The sequence below is a fragment of the Rutidosis leptorrhynchoides genome, chromosome 10 (assembly GCF_046630445.1).
Source record: "Rutidosis leptorrhynchoides isolate AG116_Rl617_1_P2 chromosome 10, CSIRO_AGI_Rlap_v1, whole genome shotgun sequence".
NCBI classification, from domain to species: Eukaryota; Viridiplantae; Streptophyta; class Magnoliopsida; order Asterales; family Asteraceae; genus Rutidosis; species Rutidosis leptorrhynchoides.
This window is the reverse complement of record NC_092342.1, coordinates 351,955,787-351,969,054: the sequence shown is the minus strand read 5'-3', so window position 1 is coordinate 351,969,054 and position 13,268 is coordinate 351,955,787. Positions and strand designations below refer to the sequence as shown.

Genomic DNA, 13,268 nt, shown 5'->3' with positions numbered 1-13,268 from the left:
TTGGCATGGTAGAAGGTGGTGTGGTGTTGAGGGGAAGTGTTAAAATCTAGCAACACCATCACATGAGATGCATGGAGTTAATTTGACTAGTTGTTAGTTTTATGAATTCATGATAGTTAGCTGGAGTCATGACAGTTGAGTAAATCATGGAGGTTGCTTTCATTGTTTTGTTTTCTCTTTCTTGTAAGCCTATAAAGGCACTAGTTGCTTTGATTTAATTAAGCACAATAAAAAGCACATTTACAGTGCATAATCGTGAGTCCATATTTCCATTTAATACTTTAGTTTTTACCTTTCATGTTCTATTAGTTCAACAGTCATTGCACTTGCATCGTTATGAATCATATGGAGACACCCGAACAATGAAGCTTTCAAAGAGAAAGTATTGAAGAAAAGTCAATTAGTTGATATCATTGTTTTATTTTTATTTTTTTGATTGGTTTTCTAGTCGTTACAGGAAATCTAATGTATATCGAAACCTTATTTTGGCTTCAATGCCTTCTTTTGTAATCTTGCCCCTTTTTAGTTTTGTTTTATATATATATATATATATATATATATATATATATATATATATATATATATATGGTCTGCTGATTGAAAAAAAAAAAAACACATACGTTCGAAGAACCCATATAATATTACATATTGATTGATTTGCCCGTTTGTCATTAAATATCTAAAGACTAGTGATTTTAATAACTTTCAATTCTTAAAAACTAATGATTGACAATGATGATTAGGGTTTTGAAAGAGAATTCAGATTCTCCAATTCATTCAATTGATTAAACAAACTATTACAACATGATTATATACCTATTTAACGGCTTCACCGTCTGATAGAAAATTAACAAGCTTAATCTACTTTGATTTAAATTTAAAACCACCGTATGTTTTATGCTACTACTTTAAAAAAATCAGGATGAATGATTTCTTCAATAATAATAATAATAACAATAACAATAAAATAAGAGTAAATGTAAATGTTGTAGGTGTCGTTTTACCTTTTTTTTTTTTTTTTTTTTTTTTTTTTACGTATAGTTACTACATTTCTCTAGAAGAGCCTCAATGACGGTGTCAATAGTTCATGTAAAAGTGAGTTCGGCTTATTTGTTAGCCACTATTTGAGGTTCGTTCGCTTTGTAGATTGTCTTTGTTTTTCATTTGCTTGTTTTGTTTTGTCATAGCGTTTTAGTTTTCGAAGATGTTTATAGTGTTGGTTTGGTTTGCTTTGGCTTCGCTTTCATTTGTTTAGTTTGTTTCGGGTTATTTCTTTTTTATGAAAGCTTATATAATTTTGTAAATTTTAAATATATTTCTTTTTTTCAAAAAATATAAGAGCATCCGTTGTCAACAGTCGGATCCGGCGTTGGCTATGACCGACTGTCGTCTGACATCGGCCCGACGTTGGTTCGGCGTCGGTGTGTTCAAAGTCGCGCAAGAGACGTTGAAGATAGACGTTGAGTGCGTCCCCAATTTGAATTTTTATATGTTATCTTCTTTTTCTCTCTTTTTTTTTTTAATTATTTCCTCATAAATTGTTGTGGAACTAGCGGATGTTATCACCAACATTTGTCAGCACATGCCCATCCAACCTCATTACTCACTTATCTACCACCGCTTATTACTTTTCTGAAAGATACAATTTAATTTGATTATGTGTTTTAGGGTATATTTGATGATTATTCATTTCAAAATGTACAAGTTGAAGCTAACAAATGATTAGATTTCAAGGGACGACTTTTTATTCTTCTCAAAGTCTAAAAAAACCAACATTGGATATCTTCAGTTATGAGGTTCATCGGTGTTCAAGTGAGTGCTATAGGGAGGTCCATCAGTTTAGTTTCTCTATGGAGGGAAGTCACATTCAGCTTGATCGTCTATTGGGTTTTCAATGCAACATTAACGTGTGAAGTAAGACTCATTGATGCTATTGATTTGGCTAGCATTGTTGATTTAAACAACTTTGAGACCAATTGGAGGTGTGCTGATTCGTTTTGACGTTTAGTTCTCAATTTGACTGATTTTAATGCAAGCTTTTTTGGTCCAAGCCGTTATGGTTTGTTTTATGGTTGTAATATGACTGTATGGTTTCTTTCTTTTCATCTATTGGATGAAAGAGTTAATTCAATATATTGTTCGTTTTTCGACCAAAAAAAAAAAAAAAAAAGAAGAAGAAGAAGAAGGTACAACAAATTGAGGTTTTTAATATTAAAACTAGTGAAATGACCCGTGAAATCACGGATTTGTTTAAACGAAACAATTTAATGACATGTTTTAGGTATTAAGTGAATGTAAATGCTAAACTCGTTTATTTTAATGATCCGTTTGACTAATAAGCTTGTCGTTATTTTTACAAATATATAGAGACATGTATTTTCGCATACATATGTAACGTAATTAATTTCGTAAAAAGAATCCATATTTGAATTTGAATATTAATAATATAATAATTATAATTATAATTATTATTATTATATTAAAAGTAAATAATAATAATAATAAAGTTCGCTCAAAGTTGAGTATTTATATTTATATTTTTAACAATAATAATAATTATTAGTAATAATAAATGTCTTTTAACTTTTTTTTAGAAAATTAAAATTACAATTTAGGAGAGATTAATATTTTCTTTTATAAAAGATATCGTATTATTTTTTTAATTAAATTAATATATAATAATGACATCATCATTATGAAAAGTAAAGAATACTTAGCTTAATGACGACATTATCATTTTAGAGGTTTATATGACTATATATATGATTGTGGATGTCGGTTAAGTATCGGGCCTTTCAAAAATTAGTATTGCGTCCTCATTATCTATTTGGGGATATTTAATTTACTCATTCTTTATTTTGTTAGCCATGAATAGAGGCTTAGATGCATTGTGTGTTCGTTGTTGTAGGATAAAATTTATGCTAAAAGTATTTATAATATGTTACAATATAATTAACCATTTTGAAAATAAATAATAATAAAAGGAATCAAATCAAATTGATAAAATTATTACACCGCAAAAATTGATACTGAAGTGCTCATTTACTTTTTTTACCCTTTACTTTTTTACTAATGTCAGTTTTTCAATATCAGATTTAATCATTAGGAAAATACCGAAAAACAATGAAACTAATCATCACCATCCTTGGGTTTGTTTCGAGTGGTAATGACCCATATCCTTTGATCTTAAATTCCACACAATGTCGTCTTTCGTACTTCGTTCGAGGGGCAACAGGGAGGGGGTTTTTGTCAGTCATGCCTTCGAATTGGTCCGAGTTTTTTTTTCAGAACAGCAGTTGAGACGGGTTATACAACTGCTGCGAGATATAATCGCGTGGGTGGTTTAGTCGCGTAAATGATCCCAACTATTGTTTAAAAAAACAATAATAAAAAAAATGAAAAAAATAAAATAAATGGTTTTAGCTTTGAGGTTTACAAATTACACCCAACTATTTACAAAACACACAAATACGATATATTCTGGTAAATAAATTCTGATAAATTCAAAGAACAAAAAAGTCTAAAGCTTCTATCTGGTAAAACCTTACATCTTGATTGGGCTTGACAAGCCAAGCTTCTCAGATCTCTCATCTCATCTCATCGCTGTTTAAACTATTGTGTTTTCAGGTACAAATCACTTTTATCTAATGCTCTTCATCATCAAACTACTCTATTTTTCATTTCATTTTTTATGTTTATGTTTATATAATAATATACGATACGATTTCCTTAGATCTATTGCTGCCACTTATAGTATATTAATTTAATTTAATGCGTCTTTTATGATAGTTTGTTCCATCAATTTTGTTACTGTGTAAAACCCCCAAATTGACGATAATTATGCATTCGAGAGATCAACAGTGATATCAAGTAAGTTAAAATTAGGTATAACAGTATTGAATACAATATTGGTCCAAAGTTTGTAGATTACGCATACTAGTGTGCTAACTCTGTTTTTTCACATAAACTGCTAACAAAGTTTGTTGGTGATTTTAGTGTCATCCAACGTACATTTTAGTTAGTTGTGATTTACTTGAATGCAGGTGTTAGCTAGCTATACTTACCAACAGGTTCGGAGAGTGTGGAGTACACGTCCGTAAGAGTTGGCTGCTAACTGTCGCGCAAAATGCGGGGGTCAAGCGCCCCCTCGACCCCTCGCGGGGCTCGGGGCAGCGCCCCGAAACCTCAACAGAAATTGCACTATTCGTTAACTAGAAAAGTTGCATTCGAATAAGTGTCGGCAAAAAGGTATGCCTTTTGGTATAACCGATTTTCCCGCCAAAATTGAAGGGTTACACCCTTTCGGTTTAACTGCTTTCTTATAACAGTTTATGAACGTTTTTGTTCATTCATTCTGCATTCATCAAACCAACAGAATCACACACATATTCTCTAACAATTTGATCAGTGATTTCGTTGCCCAAAACACTGATTGCATTCTTGTTTGATCCCTGTAAAGATTTCGTGTAACCGTGGCAATCGTAGGGTCGAAATACTTTATAGAGATAGTGATTACACGATTCAAGAACGAATCCGGTAGTCAATTCATACTCGATTTCTAACAAATCTATAAAGTATTTAGTCTGTAATCATGTCTGGGGAAACAGTGAAAGAGATGACAAGGCAGTTTGTAAAACCGGAGAAATTTGAAGGGGTTAATTTTCGTAGATGGCAACAGAAGATGCGATTTCTGTTAACAACGTTGAAGGTTGTTCATGTTTTATCCACCCCCATGCCAGAACTTCCTGAGGATGTAACTCTGGATCAAATCAGGAGAAGAAACAAGTGGGATAATGATGATTTCATCTGTCGTGGCCACATTCTAAATGGTATGTCTGATGCTCTTTTTGATGTTTACCAATCTGTAGAAACTGCTAAGGAACTATGGGATTCGCTTGAATCCAAATACATGGCCGAAGATGCTTCGAGTAAGAAGTTTCTTGTGAGTAATTTCAATAATTACAAAATGGTGGATTCAAGGCCTGTTATGGAACAGTTCCACGAAATTCTTCGAATTTTGGGACAGTTTACACAACACAATTTGAAAATGGATGAATCCATTTCAGTGTCTTCAATTATAGACAAATTGCCACCATCATGGCAGACTTTCAAACACATGTTGAAACATAAGAAAGAAGAATTGTCCTTGACTGAATTGGGAGGCACCCTACGTATTGAGGAATCAATACGGGATCAAGAGGGTGGTAAGACTAAAGAAAAGGACGTTGCATCATCCTCTGTTAACATGATTGAGGATGGTAAACGTGGGAACAAAAACAACAAAAAGTTTAATGGAAAGAAACGTAAGCTTCAAGGGAACAACGATGGTTCCAACAAGAAGGATAAGAAATCTCTATCTTGTTGGATTTGTGGCAAACCTGGTCACTTTAAGAAAGAATGTCGTGTTGGAAAGAACAAGGATGGAGCAAGCGGTTCGGGTTCAGGAAACGGGTCTAAGGACCAAGTTCCTAACCAAGGTCAGAATTTTGATTGTATTATAAATTCTGTTCAGAATTATGTATCACATATTTCTGAAGCATTTTATGTGCAGGATGATAACATAGCGTGGTGGATTGATTCCGGGGCCACATGTCATGCATGTAAAGATCGCTGTTGGTTTAAGACATTTCAACCTGATGATGATGTGCTTCACATGGGGAACGAATCAGTCACTCCTGTCCTTGGTCGTGGGGATGTTGTTTTACAATTTAGTTCTGATAAGACAATTACTTTAAATAATGTTGTGTATGTTCCTGGGTTGAGAAAGAATCTGATTTCCAATCCTATATTAAATAAGTGTGGTTATAAACAAGTATTTGAATCCGACAAGTATATCTTGTCGAAGGGTGGCATGTTTATTGGATTTGGATACTATAATAATGGTATGTTTATGTTGAATCTTAAGAATGTTCCTGTTGTTGATAATTCTGCTTGCATGATTAGTTCTAATTCAAATGATTATAGTTTATGGCATGCTCGACTAGGACATGTACATCAAAGAAGAATGAAAAACATGTCTAAAGTGAATTTAATGCCGACTTTTGAAAAGTGTATTGACAAATGTAATACATGTGTGTTAAATAAAATTACGAGACATCCTTTTAATACCATAAACAGGAAATCTTTAAATTTAGAACTAATTCATAGTGATCTTTGTGATTTTCATGCTACACCTTCTTTAGGTAATAAGAAGTATGTAATCACGTTTATAGATGATGCGTCTAGGTTCTGTTATGTTTATCTTTTGCATACTAAAGATGAGGCCTTAGACAAGTTTAAAATCTATAAGACTGAAGTGGAATTACAACAAAATGGTTTAATTAAAACTTTGCGCACTGATAGAGGTGGTGAGTATTATGATCCGATCTATTTCCAGTCTGTAGGGATAATCCATCAAACTACAGCTCCTTATACACCACAACAAAATGGTGTAGCAGAGAGGAAAACTAGATCTCTCAAGGAAATGGTTAATTCCATGATGTCCTATTCTGGTTTGAGTGACGGTTTTTGGGGAGAAGCCATGTTAATGGCTTGCTACATCTTGAATAGAGTTCCCAATAACAAAGGAATCACGACTCCTTACGAACTTTGGTACAAGAAGCAACCAAACTTGCATTATTTGCGAGTTTGGGGTTGTCGGGCAATTGTAAGATTAACCGAACCCAAAAGGAAAACTTTGGATGAAAGAGGTATTGATTGCATCTTTATTGGATATGCTGAGCATTCCAAAGCCTATAGGTTTTATGTGATAGAACCTAATGATTCTATTTCGATTAACACCGTTATAGAATCAAGAGATGCAATATTTGATGAATCCCGTTTTACATCAATACCTAGACCAAGGGACGTGATTTCTCATTCAAATGAGACTACACAAGGAGTTGACCTGGAGGAAATTCCAAGTCAGTCACTAGAACCTCGTAGGGGTACTAGAACTAGGACACCCAAATCATATGGTTCTGATTTTCAACTTTACTTAGTTGAAGGATCGAGAGATTGTGTTAAATCACAATTGTCTTACTGTTATAGTATAGATGATGATCCTAGAACCTTTGACGAGGCTATGAAATCTCGTGACGTTGCTTTTTGGAAAGAAGCAATTGACGACGAGATGAGTTCTATTTTGGAGAATAATACTTGGGTTTTAACAGATTTACCACCGGTATGCAAACCTTTGGGAAACAAGTGGATCTTCAAGAAGAAGATGAAAGTCGATGGCACAATTGATAAGTTTAAAGCTAGATTGGTCATCCAAGGCTTTAAACAAAAGGAGGGTATTGATTATTTCGATACATATGCTCCTGTTGCTCGTATCACTACTATTAGATTGTTAATAGCACTTGCTGCTACGTATGATCTAGTGATCCATCAAATGGATGTCAAAACAGCATTCTTGAATGGTGATTTGGAAGAGGAAGTGTATATGAGACAACCAGAAGGCTTTGTTATGCCAGGACAAGAGCATAAGGTGTGCAAGTTGGTTAAATCATTGTACGGGCTGAAACAAGCTCCCAAGCAGTGGCATCAGAAGTTTGATGATGTGGTGTTGTCTAATGGTTTTGTACTAAATCAATCTGACAAATGTGTATATTGCAAATTCGATCAATCCGGAAAAGGTGTGATCATTTGCTTATACGTGGATGACATGTTGATCTTTGGTACCGACCAAGATCAAGCTGATAGAACAAAGGAGTTTTTATCTTCGAAGTTCTCCATGAAGGACATGGGAGTGGCGGATGTAATCCTGGGCATAAGGATTAAAAGGGATAATAGAGGTATCACGATCACACAATCTCATTATATTGAGAAGGTTCTAAAACGGTTCAAGTGTGATCAATGTTCTCCCTTGAATACTCCCGTTGATTCAACTGTGAAGCTTATGCCCCATTCGGGTAAAGCTGTATCACAGCTTGAATACTCTCGAGCAATTGGATGTTTGATGTATGCTATGACAAGCACACGCCCCGATATTGCTTTCATAGTGGGAAAACTGAGTAGGTTTACTAGTAATCCGAATGCTACTCATTGGCGTGCTGTGGTTAGAGTATTCAAGTATTTAAAGGGTACTATGGATTATGGTATCACTTATACTGGGTTCCCTTCAGTCTTAGAAGGATATTCAGATGCAAGTTGGATAACCAACGTCGAAGATCATTCATCTACGACTGGTTGGATATTCCTACTTGGAGGAGGTGCTATATCATGGGCTTCTAAGAAGCAAACATGCATTACAAATTCAACCATGGAGTCTGAATTTGTAGCTTTAGCTGCAGCTGGTAAGGAAGCTGATTGGTTGAGGAATCTGATTCATGAAATTCCTTTGTGGCCAAAGCCAATATCTCCTATTTTCATCCGTTGTGATAGTGAAGCTACTTTGGCTAAGGCTTATAGCCAAATGTACAATGGAAAGTCTAGACACTTAGGTGTTAGACACAGTATGGTTCGCGAGCTGATTTCACATGGAGTGATATCCGTAAGTTTCGTTAGATCACAACAAAACTTAGCGGATCACTTGACAAAAGCGTTAGCCCGAGACTTAGTGCACAAGTCGGCTATTGGAGTGGGATTGAAGTCCACATAGATCTTCCAAAGTGAGACGCCCAATTCCCTTCTAGTACAACGCTAGAAGCTGAATTCAATGAGGTAAGCTTACTTTCTGAAGATTGAAACACATAAAATTCTGATCCCAAAATATGTGTTTAGACCTGCAAGTTGAGTTAGGTTGAAGTTATTCTTCTTAATAGTTGTTTTGAAAAATTGCATATGCAGGTGCAAGATGTAAAAGGACTACCTATGTGAGCATGAAGTTTTACCGCTTTAATGGAGCTTTGGACTTAGCTGCCAATATGTTCACTGAAGGATTGGGACACATGGCTTATAATAGTGTCAAGATTGTCTTAGGGATATGTAAGAAACTGATGTGTATATTATTTTATAGTTTTCATATGAATTGAAGGGTTCAATTCCTCGTGAACACCCTGATTTTCGAATTCTCGTAAATATTATACTAAGTGGAAATTCAATTCTTCACGAACATTTTCATTTATGCATTAGTTTGTTCTGTTTGTTTAGTTATTTTAGTAAATCAAGGATTACACTAAAATGGGGGGGATTTGTTGGTGATTTTAGTGTCATCCAACGTACATTTTAGTTAGTTGCGATTTACTTGAATGCAGGTGTTAGCTAGCTATACTTACCAACGGGTTCGGAGAGTGTGGAGTACACGCCCGTAAGAGTTGGCTGCTAACTGTTGCGCAAAATGCGGGGGTCGAGGGGGCACGGGGCTCGGGGCAGCGCCCCGAAACCTCAACAGAAATTGCACTATTCGTTAACTAGAAAAGTTGCATTCGAATAAGTGTCAGCAAAAAGGTATGCCTTTTGGTATAACCGATTTTCCCGCCAAAATTGAAGGGTTACACCCTTTCGGTTTAACTGCTTTCTTATAACAGTTTATGAACGTTTTTGTTCATTCATTCTGCATTCATCAAACCAACAGAATCACACACATATTCTCTAACAATTTGATCAGTGATTTCGTTGCCCAAAACACTGATTGCGTTCTTGTTTGATCCCTGTAAAGATTTCGTGTAACCGTGGCAATCGTAGGGTCGAAATACTTTATAGAGATAGTGATTACACGATTCAAGAACGAATCCGTCAAGAACGAATCCGGCAGTCAATTCATACTCGATTTCTAACAAAGTTGGCCTAAATTGCATAAAGCCCATTAGCAAATACAATTTCTAAGAATTAACCCATTTTTCGCTTACCGTTATGCGATATTTATATGAGTAATATCAAATTGCTTAGTGCTAAGGTTAGATGTTTTGTTTCAAAGTGTCATCAAGCTGACATTTCCTGTTTTAGTTTAAGTGTCAGTGGTGTTGCTATTTTAGTTTAAGTGTTCGATTTGATCGTCGATTTATAGAATTAGCGAAATACTAATTTTGAGTATACATGAATTGTATATTAGAATTATAATTATGTGTTCCATATTTGAATGGTGTCAATTGCATATAGGAAGATGGCATCAAAATTGAAGCAATTGCAATCAAAGGCTACTCAGGCATCTCAATTTTTGTCCACACATGGATCTGCTTACTACAAGCAGTTATTGGAGCAGAACAAGCAGTATATTCAGCAACCACCAACTGTTGAGAAATGCAACGAGTTGTCTAAACAACTGTTCTACACTCGTCTTGCTAGGTATACTCTTTGGACTTTGTGTTTTGGTTCATGTAGAATTGCTACTATACTTACCATTTCATGTAACCCTAATACATCAAGCGTTTTACGTTATAGTTTGATGCTGTGTGTGTATTTTGAATTACTTATGGTTTCCTTTCTGTGAAGCTCACTTCATCTTTTGAGTTATTGTTATTCGTTCATATTTTTTTATTGTCTTTTCTAAACTGTTGGAAATTTTTAGACATGTCATTATGTCAATTTGGGTTGGTCGGCGAAGTTTGGTAATGAGTTAAAATTTGTGACGTTTGGTTGACCTGCCACATTTTTATCCATAATTTGGTTCTGTTACCGCCTTGTTGTCTTGGGTTGGGAAGGATACGACATGCTCAATTCAAGGCCCACAAAGCTAAGAGGCCACTGGCACCGAATAATACCCATAAAGAACGCTAAGGTGCGAGCTAGGAGACTGTCTTATTAATAGCACAAGGGCATATGGCATGGCTTACTCTTTTGGCTAGGTCTAGTTCGGCTTATCGCCAGTTTAAAATATCCGCCCTAGAATAACATCCTCATAAAGATTATATACAAACAATAAGTTACAAGAATTATGGTAGTAATGTCTAAAATAATATGATTTAGGAGTTCCTAAAGATTTGAACACACTAGGCAACTGTCAACCTGCTGCCATATTATACTAGGGTATTATACATCTGGAGGCCAATTAAGTTTATCAATTTATTTTTGTAGGTTACCCATATTTGAAAACGATTGTGTAGGCCACCCAAATTCATATGTTGTTCCGTGTATACTGAGCTTGCCTAAAAACTCATCGAAAACGTGTAATAAAATACAAATACCCATGTGTTTTTAAATTAACATTATTTATTTATATTATTTCAGTTTTTGTAAATATAAGAGTATTGTTGTTGATGTTATAAATATAAGAGTATTCGCGTTCTTTAATTTTTTTATGATGAGTTTTAAATATAAATTGGTATGTATGAAACAATATATGAACTTGGGTGGCATACAAAATCGTATTCAAACATGGGTGGCCTAGAAAAACAAGATGATATACATGGGTGGCCTTCGGATATATAATCTCTTATCTTGGATAAGTTTCAACATTGTACATACACATTTACTTAGTTAGAGATTAATGAAACCAAAATCCCATATTGACCCATTTTTAGGTAACTGCGGCTGATTAAAGCTCTTGTATCTTTATAACATAACTTGTATTAGATAAAGTATAACACAAAAGTTTGTTGTGATAATTGTTCTAATTAGTAAGAGATTGTGTATCAAGACAAACACAATAACGTTACTCTAAACACTTTTCTACATTATTACTTGTGTTCACGACTAGCATGTTTTTGGAATTTTGCTTTCACATCTTCAAGATCAGGCTTTTAGATTCAATTAAACTATTTTCGAATTGGGACTTAATTCATATGGTTGTTTCTTATAATGATCAGTTAGCATCACTTTTACTCATGATCAATGTATGAACATTGCTGGTACTACAGTAAAACGTTTGTCACAAGTGGTTTTTCGTTAACTATTGAACACTGGTGGTCTTATATCCGAGATCATTACTGGAGTCTACGAGAATAGACCGGGTCATGTAATGATTTCACATGTGATGTAGAGGTGGCATAATAAGCGGGCCGGGTGTAGGTTGGGTGACAATCTAAAAAGTGATTCTCTTGTACAGGCCAGGTTCACTTATCTAATATTATCTATGCATTTTCTGCAGCCTTCCTAATCGCAACGAGTCATTCTGGAAGGAACTCGATTACGTGAAGAATATATGGAAAAACAAGAAAGATATGCAGGTTGAACAAGCTGGAATTGCTGCTTTGTTTGGGCTGGAATGCTTTGCCTGGTTTTGTGCCGGTGAGATTGTTGGAAGAGGTTTCACATTCACTGGCTACTATGTCTGAGTTTCATTTCAATTAATAGAAAACACACAAAATAAAAACCTGTTTTGGGAGCTCGTAAGGCTTTTCTACTTCATGACGAACATTATTCCGTCCATCAAACATGTGTAATGTTACTACTATATTCATTCTTGGAAATTTTGAAGTTGCGAAACATCAGTTGTAATCTGGTTGCATTAATAATCTGCATATTAGGGTAATGACTTTGTTAGTTTGATCAAAGTGTTTGCGGAATGACAATAATTGTATGCTTCTGTTAAATTAGTGTTTTTTTTTCTTATTTGCATTGCATAGTTATTTGGTGGAAGTGGAAGAATCATAGTCTTCGCATGTATCTTATTTAGAATATCATAGCTGGTTACAAATCTTTCTATGGATACAAGAACTGATTGTATATAACTCTTGTGAAAGGTATATTTACCAGATAATGCTAAAAAGGTTAAGAAAAAAACTTTCTACGTTGTGGCAAGCTGAACTCTGAAGACGGTTTCATGGTTCTTTCAGCTCTCGAAGAAGTTATTGATGAGGATCAAGAAATACGTTATTATGTGCTCCGACGCCTTCGTATAGTATCTATGAGTCTATGACAGACCTTCTGAAGCATTACACATCAGGCAACTTATTTTCTTGCCTACAAAGTATTTTCTGTCATCAATCATCCAAAACTAAGAAAACTGCCACTACAAGTATCTCAAGTCGACGTTATATATGTATTTTGGCAGAAAAATGAACATATATATCATTATATGTCTAAAGTTTTGTGTTCCCAATGACTGTCACTATGATATTAAATATGATGATTAGAAACCATGACTTTAGTCCCGAAACAAATATTTGGGATATAGCAGAAATGACAAAACAGGGTAAAAGTAAAAACATCTCCCTAATTATGTATGATTCAAATTCAACATGAATTATGTATGGACATTAACAACTCAAAAAATTTTAATAAGGGGCGTTCCGAGAATCGAACTCGGGACCTCTCGCACCCAAAGCGAGAATCATACCACTAGACCAAACGCCCAGGCTTGTTAGACTTCTTTTTTGTCATTACTAATTCAAACTTCGTATGGTACTAAATTTGTCTCAGCTAACCCTACATAAGTCATCAGATGTAGCACACTCCACACTCGACAC

The 13,268-nt window shown here is 34.8% G+C and overlaps 1 protein-coding gene and 1 non-coding gene across 2 annotated transcripts; one reads left to right on the top strand and one right to left on the bottom strand.

The window, feature by feature from the left end:
- The first annotated feature begins 3,737 nt into the window (after window positions 1-3,737).
- On the top strand, window positions 3,738-12,395 carry LOC139872554 (uncharacterized). The gene is made up of 3 exons (XM_071860448.1): window positions 3,738-3,870; window positions 10,021-10,206; window positions 11,948-12,395. The coding sequence occupies exons 2-3, from the start codon at window positions 10,025-10,027 to the stop codon at window positions 12,132-12,134; spliced, it is 369 nt and encodes a 122-aa protein (XP_071716549.1). The 5' UTR covers window positions 3,738-3,870; window positions 10,021-10,024; the 3' UTR covers window positions 12,135-12,395.
- A 688-nt stretch (window positions 12,396-13,083) lies between these two features.
- On the bottom strand, window positions 13,084-13,155 carry TRNAP-UGG (transfer RNA proline (anticodon UGG)). The gene has a single exon. It is a non-coding gene; the product is annotated as a tRNA-Pro (tRNA).
- Window positions 13,156-13,268: the final 113 nt, after the last annotated feature.

What these genes read in the sequence shown, in the direction of transcription:
- LOC139872554 (XM_071860448.1), top strand. Translation starts at nt 10,025, where the DNA reads ATGGCATCAAAATTGAAGCAATTGCAATCAAAGGCTACTCAGGCATCT. An exon ending in TTCTACACTCGTCTTGCTAG is followed by an intron (nt 10,207 to 11,947) that starts GTATACTCTTTG and finishes CATTTTCTGCAG; the next exon opens with CCTTCCTAATCGCAACGAGT.